The 20,311-nt window shown below is 41.4% G+C and overlaps 1 protein-coding gene across 1 annotated transcript in view; it reads left to right on the top strand.

Moving 5' to 3' along the window:
- Positions 1-224: 224 nt before the first annotated feature.
- LOC310947086 (alpha-2-macroglobulin) overlaps positions 225-20,311 on the top strand; it is a 38,573-nt gene continuing 18,486 nt past the window's right edge. Inside the window, exons 1-20 of the mRNA XM_083913746.1 lie at positions 225-446; positions 2,938-3,118; positions 4,698-4,854; positions 6,630-6,682; positions 8,754-8,774; positions 9,647-9,815; positions 9,975-10,059; positions 10,564-10,684; positions 10,786-10,900; positions 10,991-11,100; positions 12,139-12,294; positions 12,593-12,829; positions 13,682-13,745; positions 14,743-14,888; positions 15,043-15,192; positions 15,888-16,118; positions 16,374-16,464; positions 16,718-16,853; positions 17,891-18,116; positions 18,239-18,365. Coding sequence (XP_083769872.1) covers positions 364-446; positions 2,938-3,118; positions 4,698-4,854; positions 6,630-6,682; positions 8,754-8,774; positions 9,647-9,815; positions 9,975-10,059; positions 10,564-10,684; positions 10,786-10,900; positions 10,991-11,100; positions 12,139-12,294; positions 12,593-12,829; positions 13,682-13,745; positions 14,743-14,888; positions 15,043-15,192; positions 15,888-16,118; positions 16,374-16,464; positions 16,718-16,853; positions 17,891-18,116; positions 18,239-18,365 — 2,659 coding nt within the window. The 5' untranslated portion in view covers positions 225-363. The remainder of the gene's footprint in view (positions 447-2,937; positions 3,119-4,697; positions 4,855-6,629; positions 6,683-8,753; positions 8,775-9,646; positions 9,816-9,974; positions 10,060-10,563; positions 10,685-10,785; positions 10,901-10,990; positions 11,101-12,138; positions 12,295-12,592; positions 12,830-13,681; positions 13,746-14,742; positions 14,889-15,042; positions 15,193-15,887; positions 16,119-16,373; positions 16,465-16,717; positions 16,854-17,890; positions 18,117-18,238; positions 18,366-20,311) is intronic.

Genomic DNA, 20,311 nt, shown 5'->3' with positions numbered 1-20,311 from the left:
GGTGTGCACTTTTCTCAAATTCTTAGGAACTGGAGAAGTGACTGCTGGCAGCAGGCAGGACTGTGTGAGTGATTCAACTTTTGGGAAGTGAAACTCTTTTGGGAATAGGGAGGAGGCTGCAAAGGTCCAACGAATATGGGGGGGAGTGACTGAAAAGGGAGGGGTAGGTGGTGGTTTGGGGGTATAAACAGCAAACCACCGCCACCGCCCCCTCACCGTCTGAACAAGTTGCCCTGCTTATCCCTGCCCGCCTCTCTCTCTCTCTGACTCCGGGCCGCAGTGGGGGGAACAGCCTCAAAAGTACGTCCTCCTCCGGTGCAGTCCGGTCGGCTCCAGTTGTCCCAGCGACTGCGCTCTGTAGACATGGCACCTGTCCTCCAAATAGTCGCTGCCATCCTGGCATCGGCGCTCCTGCAAACTGCGACATCGGCCCACCTCAATGACACGTGAGTACAACGCGTGCGGGTTGTGTCGCATCTCCTGTCTGTCAAAGTTTGCTTTGTGCGTCACACCCGCACATGCCGAGTGCGCGCGGCGCTGTTTGCGGGAGAAGGAGCCGCACGCGAGGAAGATTGCGGAAAGTTAACGTCGTGTTTGTTTGTTTGTTTGTTTGTGTGTGTGGTGTCACTAAGGACCGGATGTGGTTATGCAGTGTTTAGAGACGCTGTCCCACCAGTGTGTAAACATCTGCACCCACTCCCCACCGTGCTTTTATCTGCTTGAATTAGGATAACATCTAAAGTTTAAGTTTAAGGGAGCACTGTTTTTAGCATATAGGACATATATCTAAATCAATATATTTGCTCTTATACAGGTATAACTCTCTGTCTCTGCATATCTGTTTCACCCTGACCTTTGTTTTGCAGCCCTGTGTGTCCATCTTGGCTCAGATGCCTTCCATAGAATTGTATCACAGTCAAATGACTTTTCACCATCATGCAACTTCGGCTCCGGCTGAAACTACATCGATATTCAGCAGCATCGCCCAAAACTCAATTAAAGGTGTCCTTTATTTCTCATTGGCAGCAGCAGGCCCCTGTATGCCGAGCAGCCTCACACAGCAGGCTCTGCAGAGTGCTTGTTTAGGCCGTCCTTCATGCAATTTACATGGAAAACATGTTAAAATATCACCACATTTCAAATACCCATTTGCATATGTCTTTTTCCATGGTGGAAGAAGTAAATATAATACCATGACAAGTAAATGTCCTTCATCTTAAAGGAATGTTTCACAATTAAAATGTGTATATCCATTTCTGAGTGTTGGCTTGAATTCATGAAGAAAACTTTCCTTTAGTGTATCATACCTTCATGATAAACGGAGAAAAGTCTCGAGGCACTAAAGACATAGGGGTCCGCGTTTAACAATGGCAAAACGATATCCACACATCCCTTTACAAACTCTCACACCTTGTGCAGTATAACCAAAGTCTCATTTATCCAGGCTATACGCACTACTTCTCAAACACATGCATTGTCTCTAAAACCTTACAACACTTCTGCTCCTCCTTTGCTCGTGTCTGAGAAGCTTTGCAGGCGCTGTACTCGTCTGTTAGAGTCCAGACCCTTTGGTCCAGGCATGTAGTGCGTCTGCACAAGCGAGAGACTGTTTGTGCGGGAGAAGTTTCCATGAATTCAAGGCAACGCTCGATGAGTAATTGATACACAAGTGGTCATTTTGGGAGTGAAGATAGGGCTGTACGCTATGGTCTAAAGTCTATATCACGGTATAATTTACGCATAGACGGTAACAGTATTATATCACGATTGATTTATCTTTAAATTTCTTTTTGAAGGCTCCTGAATTACTGTTGGATTACTGTACTGAAGGACAAGTTTGAGGCTCTTGTTTGTTACTTCATGTTACTTTATTCTTCTACTCCACTACAGTTCAGTGGGAAATATTCTACTTTTTACTTCACTACATTTATCTAATAACTTCAGTTACTAGTTACTTTACACATTAAGATTTTTGCTTCACACTACAAAGTAAACACAGGCTTCACAGTGAAAGCTATAAACTAATACCTCTCTGTCCATTTGCTGTTGAATTGTCGGTTTTCTGTGGCAACTTTTCCTTTTTTTTAAGCAGAAAGAGACATTGTGGTGGTGATTTAACCACTGATTTAACCAGACTGAAACGAATGCATGGCGCCAAGCGGGCTGTTAAAGCAACACCATGTAGTTTTTGGTTCTTCATAATATATTTTTCTGTATCGCTTTCACTGGCACAACGCAACTTGTGATTTCAGGTCGAAACTTTGCACAAAAAACTACAAAAAAACCGACTGCTTTACAGCATTTGTCACCATTAAGTGAAAGTACAGACTGATTAAATGGAGTGAAGAAGAAATATAAAGCAGAAAATAGAGATACCCAAGTAAAGAACAAATGCATCAAACCTGCAGTACATGAGAAAATGAGTCTTTTTGTACATTTCAACCTGCAACAACAAATGTCTTGCCACTTGGGACCAATGGATACAAGCCGCGAACACAACACTGACATCACCGTTTAAGTTGATATTGCGAAGGTGTTCGTATACATTTACTTTTCCAACAGACACGGCAACATAAGCATGCATTTTGGGTTGTGTTTCCGGCCTTGATGAACAAAAGTCCAATATTCAAACCCCTTATAGCTTTGGTTTGATCTCCAACAACTCCTGGAAAAATGTCTCCAGCTAGTCTCTAACGGTGTGTGTCTGCCAGTTGGTGCTGAGCAGGTTGCGTACATTGGTTTTTACAAATACAAGTGACACCTTTCACATTACACATTTGCGTTATAAAAATATTGATTATAGCCGCTTTAATGTGAGGATTCCTTCACCTCGCCGCTTAACTTTAACACTTGACATTCTGCTGCTTTTTTCTGTCATGGTGTTCTTGCACATCGTGTCCTTTTCCAACTAATGTAATGTCTGTACTCAACCTGCAGAGTTTTTGCAGTGACCGTGAGCTCCCAGGTGATAGGAGGGAAACAGGAGACCCTCTGTGCTCAGATCCACGGCCCCACGGAGCCCGTCTCTCTGACTGTCGCCCTCGAAATGGACGCCGGCAGAACGGCCATCCTGGAGGAGGCTGTCAAACAGGACTTTTACCGCTGCTTAAACTTCCAGGTCTGACTCAACATATGTACATGCAGTTTGGCACAGCCTATTTTAGTTTAAATAAATATAACATATATTCGTCCTTTGGTATTTCGATCTGCATGTTCAGTGGCAGCGAGGTGGAGTATATCTTATTTTTTGTTTTTTTTCCAGTTAAATGTATCCATGAGGTTTTTAGGCACCGTGTACTTTCCTTCGTCCCTTAGACCTCCATTAAACTAATGGCACAAATAATGGAGTCATTATGTACCTAATTATCCAGCCGTCGCCATGACTGAGGCTGTCAACGTCAATGATTCTCTGTAAATTACTGCTCTGGTTTCTCTCCCACCGCTGCTCACTGTTATGCAACTTACGGGCCTTGCTCCATATTGATTCGAAACGACCTTTTGGCCCCAATCAGCTCTGTGACAATAGCACTTAGTTTCACTTGGTTTCCCAGTGTTTGGCCCTACTGCAGGCCGAGTCTGGCATTTGTCTATCTGCAAGTAAACAAAGGCTGCTTTCTGCCAAAGGCTTGCTATGTACCTGCATTCCTTTGGAATACACCCCCTACCCTCTACCCCCTACTCTCACAACACACATACAAAAAACGCCCTTCACAAACTTTGGAAGCGGTTCTAGTCCCTGTTATATAATAGCAGCTCCATTAGCAAGTGAAAACATATGCTTCACAAGTATGACGACATGATGTTATTAACCTTGAGTAGTGGAAGAGGTCTGTTGCTCAATTTTAGCAGAGCTTCGCTGGATTTGCTTCCAAGCAGTTCTTGTATACTACTATTATGGTCGACAGATGTTGCACTGCAATCACAAAATGTACATTTTAGAAAAGTCAGCTGGGCACAAGTTGTGGCTCCACACCAAACCCAATTTAAAAGTCCATCCTTCCTTCCTTCCTTCCTTGCTTCAATTCAGTTTAATTCAATTCAATTTTATTTACAGTGCCAAATCCTAACAAACGTTATCTCAAGACACTTGTACACAAGTTGGTAAACACTCTATGACTTATTTATGTTTAACATAGACCCAACATTCCCCCCTTCCTACTCTCCTCCTGAAGTTTCAAATACCCCTCTAGTCCTCTGACAGATGTGTGTATTCATGTTTTACAGGCCCCCAAAGTGCACACCATGGTTCTGGTGTGCACTTTAGGTTGTTTCTCCACCAGAAACATCCCTAAATGCACAGTAGGACACAGATTCTAAAAGATTTATATTAATCCGATTTGCAATCTACACAAGCCTGTGGCATTCCACACATTTTATATTGCTCTCTGTAGGGCTGTTGGTCCGCTGAGCAAGTAATCTCCAATGGAATGAAGCTAGACTCTCTGGGGACACGTCCAATGCCACAGTTCCTTTAAATACAGCATCAGAGTGACATTTTTGAGGACGTTGCAACAACACGGTAGATAGTAGTTAATACTAAATGCCATTCAACAGCTTCAACAGACAGTTACGGAGTGTAGCAACACTAACAATAAATATAATATAAACCGAAAACTACACAATCGCACATTCCTTCCTTCCTTCCTTCCTTTCCCCCCAGTTCCTCTCTGACAGATGTGTGTATTCTGGTATTGCAGGTCCCCAAAGTGCGCACCAGAACCGTGGCTACCATTAATGTCACTATTCAGGGTGAGAGCGCCTCGATGAGCAAGAAGACCAAAATCCTCATTCAGCCTCCTACTTTCATCCATATCATCCAGACTGATAAACCGATCTACAAGCCTGGACAGACTGGTAAGTGTTAAATGCTGTTGTCCTCTGACCACGTCCACCAGGGCTTCATTTAAAGTGCTGTGTGGTAGAATTTCTCTGTCTGCCGTAGTCCTACTGTTTCTCTCTGCACTGCTTAGCAATTCAGCTGCACCTGCACAATTTCTTACATTAAAATCTCTGCATAATGCTGAGCCACTGCTTGACAACTTTAGGAACTGTGTCTGTTATTCAGCACACAGAAGGATGGGGGTTACTCAAGAGTTCTTGGTAAAAGATATTTGCATAAAAAAAATAAAATATATAAAAAATAAAATTGCGATTCAAAGCCCACAGCAACTGAGATTCTGCGACTCTTGCAATGGATGAGTTCCCAGAGAGTCTAGCTCCATCCTGGCAGAGACTACACTGCAGGGATGCATTTTGAAGTTAATGGTGTGCTAGCTCCATGGCTATGCGGGGCCACTCTTAGCCTAGCCTTGATCCTTTGTCACTTGCCTTGCTTCTGCTTCCTCTCGCATCGCCACCTGTGCCTCCTATAGTGTTTAACCATGAGAAAATAAATAAAAGAACTACACAATCGAACATGTTCCGGCAGGAATGCGATTTTCAATACGACAACAGACATAACTGCAGTGTTTACATTACACTGCTACACGTTCAGTAGTTAACTGCATGCTATAATGTCAGGATCTTGGTTGCGGATTATGTTAATTTCTCCCCATTTTCAGATCACATTCATGCTTGAACTTTTAAGGTTGTTTAGTTTTTGGTTTCTAAGCCTTTATTGGTGATTTTTGACGGTAGAAAGTTAACGTTAGACCTACTGAACAGTTATTTCATTGCCAACTAAGTCACATGTAGCTACATGCTAACGTCAGGGAAAGCTGTAATGTTGGTTGCCAATTTTGTACATTTCTACCCATTTTCAGATCACATTCCTGCTGGAACTTGTTTGGTTGTGTAGTTTTTGCTTAACAAACCCTTCATTGGTGCTTTTTGAAAGTAGAAAGTGCTGCTATAATGTTAATCATTAGTCATTCCACTGCTATGTAAGTTACATGTAGCTACTTGCTAATCTCAGGGAAAGTTTCATCTTCAGCTACATTTTCGATGTTGTTAATTTCTCCCCAATTTGTTGTTGTTGTTTGTGGTTTAAGAGCCTCTCTTGAGGATTTCTCACTCTAGAAAGGGAAAAAAGTGTCACTATATTCTGTTATAGGCACTCTTAAGCAGTCTGTTGCATGTCACTGAAGCCTCAGTATTGACGCCTACGCTGTATGCCCGTGTTAACGTTAACATGTCTAGCAGGTTTTAACTAGCATCTACCCAAAAACACTGAATCCTGCACCTCCCAGAATGCAACTTGTTAGCATATTTCATTACACCCTGCCCACGCTGTGGCTCTGGAGGAGCTTTGTCTCGTCTGAGAAAATGACTATTTCATAGTGATGTCATCAGGGTTATTTTGGCTTCTGCTTGAGGGTTTTTCATGGCATCACAAGCAGGTGTTAACCATGCGGGTCTCACAAAAACATGCTATTGAGTAGCATTATGGGAAACATGGAAATATTTTGATCAGCAGAAAGTTTTTGTTTGTAAGAATAAGAATACTACTGTCTGTTTGTTTTGTGCCATGTAAATAGCCTAAACTACCAGATGCCCTCATCATCCAACCTGTACTGTAGCATTTGATTCAATTCATTTTCTTTGCCCTTCTAATGTGGTATATGACTATTCTTGTATTATATTTAAAGAATACATGTATGATAATCTATTTTTTTTTTCCCTCTTTAAAGTCCAGTTCAGAATGGTCTCTATGGATGCCAATTTCATCCCTGTAGCTCGAGTGGTAAGTTTTATTTGCTTATTTTTGCCCTTCAAAATAATATGATACTGCATTTTGTGTGTAATGATTCCAAGCAGTGGACTTTCCAGTCTGGTGTGATTCCTACCAAGCAGTCAGTGAATCTGAAGAGCGAGGTCTATTTTGGTTCAGGAGAGTGGGAGGTGAAAGGAGGGCTGTTTGTTGATTTTGAAGACAGCGTGGGCGTGAAGCGCTGTGTGGAGTAGTGTGATAAACATGCTGTCAGAGTTCATTTGGCACACACTGCATTTGACCCAAACATCTGAATCAATACAGGCTCGAAGCCTTTTCCGTGTGCGTTGAGAGGCTGAAAACACAACTATGTGCAGTGAACGTAAAATTAATTCAAATATGACAAGGGGAGGATGCCCCTTCTGACTAAAGACTGTTTGAAATGGTCTCAGAGGAAACAATAAAGTGGCGGCATTCAGTCAGAAATCAATCCCTCTCTGACCTTTCCATTGAACTAATTTTTCCTACTTGTGGTTGCTTTTGAATTGAATTGAATTATCTTTATTGTCATTGTACCAGTACAACGAAATTTACAGTACAATCCCTTAATATGCAGAAATAATTTAACATTAAAAGCATAAAAAAGAATAGGCTAGACCTTTAAAAGACACATTTAAAATGACAAGCTTACACACTAACACACCTACACACACACACACACACACACACACACACACACACACACACATGCACATGCACACCGTAGCAGCTTAAGGAGACAAAACAGAAAACAGTAGATTGCAGAGACCCTGAGCAAAGATGGCACGTATTGCAAACATTGAACATCAGAGAGAGAAACACTAGAGTGCACATGGTGATTGGTGATTATAATAAAAAGGTGGTGTTGAGTGCATGAACTTGTATGTGCATGTCAATACTGTAACACTGATGGAGATTTATAGGTAAAGGTATTTGTGGTGTTAAGCACTGTTATAGCTTTTGGATAAAAACTGTTCTAAAGTCTATTAGTCCGAGCATTTAGAGACCTGAGGCCGAGCATTTAGAGAGCTTTAGGGCAGTGTGGAGTGGAGCCAGGCAGAACGTACTGAATAAGCTTCACATCTTCACATGACTTTGCACTACAGATTTTTGCTGACTTCGGCTTTCTTATTATGTCTTTTCATTTAAATGTTCTGTTTTACAGTCATGTGATGATAAACAAATGCGATATTCAGGATTCTTTAAGGACATCATGGATGTGTTATAGTGACCTACCCACTTATAGAAACTGAATAAGACAGAACGGACAGTTATCTGCGGTCATTTGGCTAGTATAGAAAGAATTATAAAAAATGTATAAAATCCATTGTTTTTCACCCACATAGTATGACAGTGTCCAACACTACAGTATGTAGCTGCTGCTTCCAACCATAGAATGTATATATAAAGATGTATATAAAGATGGCTAGTGTGACAGCTCCCCAAAAGTGAAGCCAAAAAAATCCCAATCGCCCCCTGGTGGCTGGCTACAGAATACTGTAGGTCATAAGTATGTAGCTGCTGCTTCCAACACTTCATCAAAGATATATGAGTGAAATATTCAAAGTATTTTCTAGCTGCACTTTTATAGTAACTATAGACTATCTTGTGATGGGATCACACCAGCTGCAACAGCATAATGGGCCAATGGCTACTTACCCCCTTCCGGCGCTCTTGTTCGGACCCCACCCACCTTCGAACGCAGCCTTTATTTTGACGTCAACTACACACCTATAACGTTTTGTGACTGTATGTTGCACGGTTAAAATATTCTTTATGTCTTGTACATCATGTTTCAATATTGGAGTCTTGAGCAGAACATTAAATAAAGTTCTGTGTTTGAAGGGTCTATTGCATTAAGTTGAATCTGAGGTGTTTCTATTGAAGTTTGAGTGTCTGAAGTGTGGATCGCAAGTTTTTGCTATGGTAAACGGACAATGATTGTTCTTCTGTAAACCGGTTTTAGATATATTCTGATTGCATATTGTGTGTATTGTGTGACTTTATTCTATGTGCAGCTTATCGACTTTTACATAACTATTTTGTTTTTTTTTGTCTTTTTCAGTACAAATGGGTGGAGCTCCAGGTAAGATTGACAAGAAGTTATAAAATGAGAATGAGATTGACTCTGCATGGCACCTGTCCCGCCAACTGCCGACTCTTTTAAATTCAGTTGACAGTTGGAAAATGTCGGAAGATGTGTTTCTTGATGTGTAGAGTAGGATAAAAATCTTTTAAGGATTTGATTGGAGCATTCAAAACTCGGCCTGTGTTAGTCACCATGGATCTCTAAAGAATCACAGTGATGCACAGCTGTAGTATTAGTGTTTGCCTCCTTTATAAGACTTGTGTAGTGCCTGTTTGGGGCTTGCTCGTTTGCAGCAAAAGTCGCATGTATATTTTTATATAGTTTTATGTTCATAAAGCATATAAATACAATATTGTTTGATTTTTCTTGTGTTAAAAGAGACTTTTTAACGCCCCTATGTGCAGATTTTTAAAACTTTTGCTTGGGCAAACCCTAGTCAAGTGGTATCAGAAAAGACATCAGTACCATTCAGGGACACTTAAGATGAATGGGCTGGAAGTTGCACACTAATTTTCTTGAAGGTAATGTTTTAAACAGACAAAAACACATGCAATTTGAATAATTTAATAGATGAAATAATTACAGAAAGCCCACACCTGGCAAAATGGAGTATGATTTATGTTGGCTGGGGTGGGGGGGGGGGGGGGCAATCACAGTTGTCTTGCTTGGCACTAAGCCCTGAATGCAGCTCTGGATGTCCCAGCACTGTAGTACATCCAATAAGCCAGACTGTATGTTATGAAGCACAACACAATAATCCACAGTATATTCGTTTGTTCCTTCTTGAAATTCAGTTGCTGGTTACCTGCATCAGATGGCCAATATCTCTGGACTCAACCTTCAATGAATGTGCCTCTGTGTTTATTTAGGATCCCAATTCAAATCGCATTGCCCAGTGGTTGGATAAGACCATTGTTAGTGGAATCCTTGATCTTTCCCACTCCATGATTCCTGAGGCGGCACAAGGAAGCTACATGATCAACGCCTTGACGGACAAAGGAGAACAAATAACCCACAGCTTTGACATCAAGGAATACGGTTAGACAGTTACCACTAAAAAAAACAGTCATAAAAATATTATTATCTTAAAGATAATAATTAAAAAGAATGTCTCATATTAACCAAAATATGAATCTGTTTGATGATCTATTTACATTTTCAACTAAAAGATGTATGGTTCTGTTTCCTATGCTTTAGTTTTGCCAAAGTATGAGGTAAAGGTTCATCTACCCAGTGTGATTACCATTCTGGACCGAGAGGCAACGCTAAAGATTTGTGGAAAGTGAGTGTCCCACTTAAAACAGGACAGACCGAGGTTAACGATGGCTTTGTTAGCAATCAACTCTTGGTGTGTGTGTGTGTGTGTGTGTGTGTGTGTGTGTGTGTGTGTGTGTGTGTGTGTGTGTGTGTGTGTGTGTGTGTGTGTGTGTGTGTGTGTGTGTGTGTGTGTGTGTGTGTGTGTGTGTGTGTGTGTGTGTGTGTGTGTGTGTGTGTGTGTGTGTGTGTGTGTGTGTGTGTGTGTGTGTGTGTGTGTGTGTGTGTGTGTGTGTGTGTGTGTGTGTGTGTGTGTGTGTGTGTGTGTGTGTGTGTGTGTGTGTGTGTGTGTGTGTGTGTGTGTGTGTGTGTCGACGCTTAGACTAAGCCAGTAATTGTCATGTAGGACTGCATCTAACATGATAGATATTGTGCTGTTGCTTTCTCAGTAAGTTTGCGATGATACTAACCTGGAATGCGAAAATCAATTTCTAAAACACATCTCTGTATCCTCGTGCTTCTTTTCCTGCAGATATACATATGGGAAACCGGTCGTTGGTTCAGTCAAGGCAGTATTTTGTAGAAACGCCATCCGGTTTTACTGGTATTTAAGTGTCCAAGAAAATGACCTCTGTCAGACATATGAACTGACGGTGAGTACTCCAGATGTTAATCTGCGGTTTAATGCAATTGCATTTTTTTTTCACAAATTGTATTTTTGTATTTGAAATGGACTCTTATTATTATCTTCTAGACGGATAAAAGTGGTTGTGCTACACAAACTGTGAACATGGCACAGTTTGCCCTCACCAAGACCATGTACGATGACAGCTTTGAGGTGACTGCTGAAATGGAGGAGTACGGCACAGGTCGGTTGACTGAATACACAGGATACTGTTCAGTGAGTAATCAGCATTAGGTCCTGATGAGCTGTGATTTGTATTTTTACTACCACCTAGGGGTCATTCTTAAAGGTAGCGGGCGGACCAGCTTCAGCAGTCACATCAGAACTGTCACCTTTGAGGATGTACCTGCAGCATACAAGCCTGGCATCTCGTTAGAGGGGAAGGTAATCACTCTCTTTAATGACCACTGGGAGCTTTAGCCTGTTGTAAGCACAGCATAAAGCTGCTGAATATTTCTTATCCATGCTAGTGGTGAGGAGGCTCTAGGGATGGCATGTCATCTGGTGGTCCAACCCTTTTTCTGTTTCCTCTGATCCTCCATAATGATGTTGATGCAAATTATAAATGATTGAGCTACACATTAGCAAAATGGCCAGGCTTAAAGGTTGAATATAGAATATGAGCAAAACACCGCCATCTAGTGGATCAAGATCGTAGTCGTAACAACAGAAAATAATTCCAGCAGTGGGGTTGCCAGGTTCATCAGACCCGGTTAAGTGGCCTACAGGAGACCGGAGTCTGTTTAAGCCTGTTTGAACCCATCCCCTCCGGCAAAATGGAGCAAGCTGACTGACAGTCACTGTTAGCCGTTCCAGCTAAGTAAACATGAAAATTAACTTACAGATCAAGGAGAAACGTAGCCATGTGGGCGTGTGTTTTAATGCCGTTTCTCTCCTTTCTCTCAGTCCGTGGAGTGAATGTTCGGCCTATACTGACTCTGGTTTTTGCCCGTCTCCGCTCACTCAGCTGCTGGGACAAATAAGCAGCTGCAGGATTGGCAAACTCCATTTCACCCAGTGCCAGACTACAGTAGCTGCACCCAACAACAGACAACCCTAAGCAAACAGCAATGCCCAACGCTATTGGCTGCTACAATGTAAACAGAACTTGACAGAAAGTCCAATTTCTTTATGGAAAAGCATTACTTTCATTTTTTACCCCTCAAAATGCCGAGTGGGTGTATAGTTTTTTTTTTTTTAAATATAGCTTTGAATAAAGATTCTACATATTCAACCTTTAAGTTTGGTTGGTGCAACCAACATAAAGTCCATTCTAAAGACAGGTCCTAACTAAGAAAAGTGGGTGCAATTGGCTCCAGCACTACAAAGTTTACATTTTTAGTTGCACTGGAAATGGTGATGAGTGGCAAAATCATTCGTATGATGAACTTTTATCTTGAAAGTGTGCTGACTGTGTTGCAGGTTAAAGTGATCGGCCCGGACAACAAACCTGTTGCCAATGAGGCAGTGTATCTGTTTGTCGGCGACTTTCAAAACTTAACGCTGACTACAGACATGAAAGGCATGGCTTCATTCTCTTTGGACACCACACTGTGGAAGGACACTGTCAATCTAAAGGTTGGTTACTGCTTGTTAGAGACCTTTTTTTAATCTGGAAGAATCAATTCAGTTCAAGGGCTTTGATCCTAATAATAACCAGTTCAGTATTTGTCAATTATACAATCCATATCTCATTAAAGAAACTTTCCACCGTATTGATCATGTTGGAGGTGAACAACACAGACCTAAATTCTTATTAAATTAATCTGTTTTAGAGAATTGATGTAATGGGTTTATAGTTTATAATTCGAGCTTGGTAAGTGAGGGCTATTGAGTGAAAATGTGACCTTTTGACCTGTGGTTATTGTGTAAATAGGCGAGGTCTAGAAAGACGGAGGACAATGAACCATACGTGGCCAACGTGCGAAGACCAGAGTACAGGTCAGCCTACCACCACGTCGCAGCCTTTTACTCCAAGAGCAGTAGTTTTCTGAAGCTCATGCAGGTGAACGGGAAGCTCTCCTGTGACAAAGATGCGACTGTACGTGCTCAGTACATCATCCAGGGGGAGGAGCTAAAGAAGGGACAGGAAGTCCTCGACTTCTTTTACCTGGTAAGACTCAAGAGATGATCTACTGTCAGTATTACATCCATCATGTTTTTAAAAAAGTGCAGATCACACATACTGCCTACATAATGTTAATGTTCAGTTAAACAGTAATTAAACCACTCCACTGACTAAGGGCGTACTCACACTGTCCTTCTGGCCGGGGCCAAAACCGTTTTTTCAGCTAAAGCCTAGTACCTTTAAGCAGTGTGAGTGCACCCGTTCCGCGCATAACTGCGGCCAGCGGGCCGTCCACGGCCCGCTTGAAAGAGGTGGGCTTTAGTGGAGCTGTTTGCAATTGTACGAGCACGAATACGAGCCCTACGGCAGTAGCGCTATGTCCGCCTGTTCGGACAGAAAATAGAAAGACGGACCATGCGCGGACATTTAACAACAACAACAACGGCGGTGAAAGGTTCACGTTGATGTGATGCGGAGGTGGAGTGTTTACTGCAGATTTTGGTCGGATGAAAATATTCAAAAACAGTCGACAAGACGCACAAAAACTCAGAGGTCTGTGGAAAGATTTGTAAACAAAGCCACACACACGCGATCAATGCGTGTGACGTGTTACGGCGTGATGGCGTATGGACAGCAAGAAGCATTGGCCGAGGCCCTGACAGTGTGAGTACAAAGGTGGCTGGGGCGCGGGGGGGAGAGGGAAGGGGGACAAGTACCCTAAAGTCCGGGTCTCGGTCCGGGAGGACAGTGTGAGTACGCTATAAGTCTCTACAAAAGCAAGCAAGTAGAACTCCTTGTAAATAGTGAAAATTCTGAGTATACTGAAGAACTACAGTTCTTCATGTGAAATACACATATTAAATTGATGTTGATTGCCTGTGTTATGTTTCTTTGTAGGTGATGTCCAAAGGTGGAATTGTGCAACATGGTCGTGTCTCAGTGGCTGTTAAAGCGGGAACTGGTACAAACTAATTTTACTTAAATTAAGAAAGCCATCGTAAATAAGGTCTGCTGATTATCTGTATTTCCCTTATTGTCAGTAAATCCCATGAAAAGACCCCAACCCACTATAAACCAACTAAGGCAGCTGTTTTTAAGGAAACCGAAAAACTCACCTTGTGATGCCTAGCACCGTTAGCAACTAGCTGGTGAATATAGTGAAATATTTAGCAGCTGAGGAGTGGGATATTTGGTGAGTTGGTGGAGACCAAAGCAGAGCTGAAAGGAGAGTTGGCATAGTACTCAACAGAAAGAAGAAACACTCAAACAGATTTGGGTGTAAGATTTTGAATTAATTTGACCTTTTGTATTCAAATAAATTAAATCAGTTTGCTTGTAAATGTCTTCTAGTATCCTTTTATCTTGGAAAAAGACATTATTTGATTAATTTTTATGCAAAGTTCCAAAGTTCTTGATGTGCTCCTGGGGAAAAAAGTTAGCATCAGTCCCTGTGAATGGCCTTTGGTTAAGAGACACAGACAGTCCAGGAGATCTGTATTGATGGATGAGCTAACACTTTGTTGGTTGAAATCTTTGGATTTGTTGACAACAAATAATACCAAATGCACCCTTATCCTTTTAATGGCATGGCGTCAACTGCTTGAGGCTAGCTAGGTCTCAAGTAGCTTAATTGCAGGGTGCCTCGGTAGCCTAATGGTTACATTAGGGACATACCACATAATTTCAATGTCCCTGGTTTCTTGCATGTCTTACCCCCCTTTCTTTTCCCCCATATCCTATCTATCCTTTTTGTCTTTAAAGTAGATAGATATATCGCTAGGTCAGCTTCAGACAAACCTACGTAGCTACATTAGCTTCAAGCTAACCTAGCAGCAACCTATTATTTGCACATGTGCAGTACAGATTTATTTACAAATATCTGATTTAATATTAGTAAAATTAGTTTCCTTAAAGTTTCATATCGTCATATGTCCTTGTCTCTTTGTTTCATGCCCCAGTCAACAAAGGAGAGTTGTCCGTATCACTTCGTCAGGTTACGAACCTGGCACCATTTGCCCAGGTGGTAGTTTACACTGTGATGCCCAGTGGAGAGGCTGTGGCCGATAGCCAGGACTTCCCCATTCGACTCTGCCTCAATAACAAGGTACCACCTGAGTGATCCATTTGGCGATAAAGCTACAATAAATGTAACCAAGTCTTCAAAGCAATACAATAAAAAAGGCATTTGAGATTATTTGAAGTCTGTGCTTGTGACCTGACCTAGTCTATGACACTCTGCCGTGCTGTCTCCCGTGCAGGTGTCTCTGAAGTTCTCCTCTCTCCATGAGCTTCCAGCAGAGAAGACCACACTCAGTCTCCAGGCTCACCCAGGCTCCATGTGCTCTGTCAGAGCCATCGACCAGAGCGTCCTCCTGCTGCAGCCGGAGCAGGAACTCACTATTGACTATGTACGACACCATCTTCAATGCTAGCGTGACCCATGTCAACATCTGGGGGGGGGGCTTTTAGCAACTCTTACTACAACAGCTAGCTAGCAGCTACCTAGCTGAGATCAACACAGCTGCTACTGCGGGTTATCCCTATGTTCCCCGGTCGCATAAGCCTCTGTCTTCGCTGATTTAATTCAGCATATAAGGTCAGGGTAAGGGGGTAGTGTAAGGATCTACATAAGCCTATTAGCCATGAAATGTGGCACTGATTGTGGACAAAATAACCGACTGGGGAACATAGAACCCTTTCCGTGACATAGGACTTTTTTCTTTAAAAAGGGTCTTATGTTCCCCGGTCATATTCAAAGCGGGGAACATAGGACCCGGGGAACATAAGTACGCTTCCCTAGCTACCTAGCTAGCTTACTGTAACTTTTACTACCTGAATATAGTAGGAGTTAGCTAGCCACAGAGACTGCTTGTGTATCGGGCCTGGAATTTGGTGCTACACCTGAGCCTCGTGTGCCAAACACCTCTCAAACAGCATTTTGACTCGTCCAGTCCACAATAATCATATTATTTGTAAGAACTTGTTTTTCAACTGTCGGTAAATCTGAGTTACTACAGGTCTTTCATGAATTATTTTATTGTTTAAAGGTATTTATGAACATTACCTTACTCGGGCTCACCTACATGTGTGTGTTCTTGTACAGGTATACAGCCAGCTGCCTCTAGAGAAGCTGTCAGGATACAGCTATGAGGTTGAAGACTTTGAGCCATATCCCTGCTTCCCTGTGCCAATGCCAGAGCCAGAGCCAGAGCCAGAGCCAGAGCCTGAACCGGAACCAGAGATTGCGGTCCACATAGAGCCAGCTAGCCGAGCGAAGCGCTCACTCTACTTTGGACCACTCAATCAGAAGAATGATGTCTACAGCATCTTTAAAGTAGAAAATTTGTCATTCTAAAGAATAGGCTACAGGGCATATTGACATTGATCGTATTATTATATGTATATTATGTATTTAGTTATTAACCCATATAGTTATAATCCATGTCTTTAATGATCATCTGTAGTAACCAAATCATATACAGTATAAGACTTCACTATCTCTTTGTTGCCACCGTGTTTTATCCTCTCTCTATCTCTCTCTCTCTCTCTCTCTCTCTCTCTCTCGCTCTCTGTGTGTCTCTCCCCTTAGGACATAGGAATCAAAATTGTGACTAACTCCGATGTGAAAAAACCTTATAACTGCCACGAAAGGAACATTGACGCATTTTACTATGAAGCAGGTATGTTAAATTCTTACCCATTCGTTTTAACCACAGCAAGAAATATAATATACTCCAAACTTTAAGTAGGTCTGGATGAAGATGCTGCTGAAGAGGTTGCAGAGTCTGTCACTGTTGAAGAGGCAGGGGCCCAAATGATCAAGGAGACTGTTAGAACATACTTCCCTGAGACCTGGATCTGGGAGCTGTTTTCCATTGGGTAAGTTTAGTTGTGTAATTTGATTTTTTTTTTTTTTTATATTCATGTTCCTAGATGTCCTAGACTCTCCGGTTCCCATGGCCTTCAACATGATGCCACAGAGTGGTGTGATGAAAGAGAAAGAGGAGAAGAAAGAGACCGTCAGGACATTCTTCCCTGAGACCTGGATCTGGGACCTAGTTACTGTGGGGTAATAAAAAAAATACAAAATATCTGGTTTCAAATCCCAACGATGTTTTTATAAAAATAAACTGTCAAGGCGAAATAAGCAACACTTAAATTTAAAGTTAGGAAAAAAGACATTCTTATTATTTAATCATTCAAACACTAAACAACTAAGATATTATGGTGAAGCTAATCTACATATGTAGGTGTAGTTTGGCTACACAAACCAACAACTTTCATCAGATACTGATTCAGATGTTGCCACATCATTTGATTGGTTGTATTTATGTGACATCACTTAATTCCAACTGAGCCCCGCCCACTTCAAGCCAGTTCGACGAGCAGAAATCTTTTGTGTGCAATAACCAAAAGTGTTGTTACTTTGGTAGAAGGCTCTGTGATCACGTAGGACCCCATCCCCTATAGAAAGAAGCTCATAGGGAAAATACCTTTTTAAGGGTCTTTAAGTGTTAATTTATCTGTTGACTGACTAATTGATCAATCTGTTAATTATTTCTCTGCTAATACATTTATCATGATGTGATGAGTTTTAGTCAGGCTAGCAGAGTGGCCGTATGGTTGGTGCAACATGTTTCATGGCAATCCACCAACTGTTTTTAAGATATTTCAGTCTGGAGCAGACATTCATGGTCCTCATAGGATGCATTCTGATGACTTTAATCTCCCAGTGGGGGAGGAAGACCTCAAACACAAAAGTCACACAATAACACAAGCATACTTACTGATCTAAAATACGTCTTGTTGCTACCCCCATCCACAGTAATTATTATTTGAACTTGCATATACAAGTTAACAAATGTACTCATTTTTAAACCAAACCGTAATCTTTTCCTAAACCTAACTAAGTAGTTTTGTTGCTTAAACCTAACTAAACTGTGATGAGATGACAAAAATAGAACGTGTTGATCTGCTGCAGCAACCTATGTGGTCGTATGGGTGGGAGAACTTCTGCTGAGCATAGTCATGGTTTCACTGAAACTTTCACGGGAACCAATGTTTCTTAAACTTTTGAATAAGACTCTTGATCGTGTGTTTGTACAGAGACAGTGGGTCAGTGAATGTGGAGAAGACGGTCCCTGACACCATCACTAAGTGGGCAGCTGGAGCTTTCTGTGTCTCCTCCGCAGGCTTCGGCGTCTCGCCCAACATTGGACTGACTGCCTTCCAGCCATTCTTTGTCAGTCTCACCTTGCCCTACTCTGTCATCCGAGGGGAGGTGTTTACACTCAAAGCCACTGTTTTCAACTATCTCTCAAAGTGCATTATGGTAAATATTTAAGGTGGAATTTTTTTTAATTGAATTTACAAGTAGACTATGTGTACCATTGGGAAAGTGAGTATGTTTTATATATTGATAATTATGAGCCACGTCTTTGTTTGTGTCTGCAGGTGAAGATGACACTGGCTGAGTCAGAGCAGTACACCTTCAGGAACTGTGTTGGCTGCCAGTACAGTGTGTGTCTGTGCGGGGACGAGAGCAGGACCTTCTCATGGATTGTAACTCCAACTGCTCTAGGTAATAACAGAAATAATAATAAAAGACATTATGATTGCTCAGGTCCATTCGATTTAGAAACCATTAATTCCAAATCATATTTGCCAGTCAGTGTTATTTACCTTTACAAGGATTACATATTTATTGTAAATTCCTTTTTTTGGTCTTCAGAAAGATCTTCATTTTTTAACTGGACAGGTAAACATGAAAATGCCATAGATTAAAACAACATAATAATCATTACTTTTACACTTTCATACAGCTTTATCCGGATCCATAATGATGTACGCATAGACAGACAATCATGAGAAACTATAAATTTACTTTTCTTAATTCATGTAAGTGAAGCATCAAATGAGCAAATTGGGAAAACAATAAAACTAAATTTTACCTTTCAATGCCAAGAAAGTATAAAAAATGAAAAGAATTTTAGAAAAAGAATAAATACAACAATCATGGGGAAGACATCACGCACAACTGTTTTTCAATGCATAAAATGAATGAGTCAAACATGGAAAAATATCCAAAAGGATTAGAATTCTGTTTATAAGTAACCACCCGAATAATCCTTAGTTTCTCTTTGGGTGTGAGCCTTACATTTAAAGCCCCTGAAAACTTTATTTCAAAACAAAGTATTTCTTTGTAACACTGGAAATCTATGATAAATTAGCAACTTTTTTTGGAGGGAAAAAAAATCCTTATTAACTGTGAATTTACATCTTTTAAAACGGTAAAAAAAATCGTGGTTGTTCAGGGACATATGTGACATCATCTTTGTCCTAGTGCGCGCCGCCCGCTTCAAACCAGTGAGAGAGACATACACATACAGAAATCTCTCATGTGAAATACTGTTTTGTAAAAAAAGTGTTTATTTAGGACCCTGTCACTCAGAGTAAAAAGATGATTGAAAACATATGTTTTTTTAAGGCCTTTGAGATTTCTAGATATTTAATTTTTTTTTAAAAACAAACATTAATCCTGGAGATAATAACCTGACTGGCAAGAATGAAAGCAGACAGTCACAGTGGTGGAGTGATTTTCATACCGTAGGGAAGTGAATGGAAGCAAGTGGCTACATGAAACGTGTACATTTAAATTTGTGAATGTCCACACGACATGCATTGAAAATCTAAAACACTATGGTGTTCCTTGGAAATAGCAACATTAAGCACATTAAAACACTGGTTTGGTCCTAATGTATTAGCCTGAATAATCCCATTAAGAGGCTCTTCATTCTCGCAAGAAGGTGTAATTCTGATGTTAATATCTGTGCAAAATATTGGCTAGAATGAACACCGTCTCAAACAACCAGTCACAGCTGTGTTCTCCCTGCCTCCTAATTACCTCCAAGTGACGGTTATTACTGTTGCTAATAATATAATGCAATCTTCACATCTTTCTAATTAAATACTGATGTTGTTTGTTCCGTCCAATGCCAAACTTACACTTTCAGTGACAAAGATGAGACAGAACAAGCTAATTAATCTGTATTAAGGGCTCTGACAGCTGTTGCGTTGCACTGCTGGAAGCAAAGACAGGGGGCTGTTGTTGTTACGCTGCCTGGCCTGAAAGCAGAGGATTTCTATCAGCCTCCATCAGCAGGGATGGAGACGAGGCTCTGATGAATGTCAAATTGCGCTTCTCTAACTCCCCCTTAGAGGAATGCTGACAATCACTTGTACTAACAAGTCAGGTAGTATCTCTGACGAAACACTCAGAAACCTCTCCCTCGGGGGGTGATCTGTACTTGTCCTCTGTGTGAAGGATTGTGAGCTGTGGAGGAAGGAAGGGAGGGGGTGGGAGATGGAGCAGTATAATAAGGCAACAAATGGGGATTAATGAGGGCGAATAAGAAGGAAACAGGGGGAGGAAGGGAAACACAGACAGGAGGGATGGAGGATAATGAGTTGGATTGAAAAGCAGACGGGAAGCTGTTTTGCTACCGTACACAAAATGTGACAGTGTGA

The sequence above is a fragment of the Echiichthys vipera genome (genome assembly GCF_963691815.1).
Source record: "Echiichthys vipera genome assembly, chromosome: 5".
Classification (NCBI taxonomy): Eukaryota; Metazoa; Chordata; class Actinopteri; order Perciformes; family Trachinidae; genus Echiichthys; species Echiichthys vipera.
The sequence above is the reverse complement of the archived record's forward strand: the minus strand, read 5'-3'. Positions and strand labels throughout refer to the sequence as shown.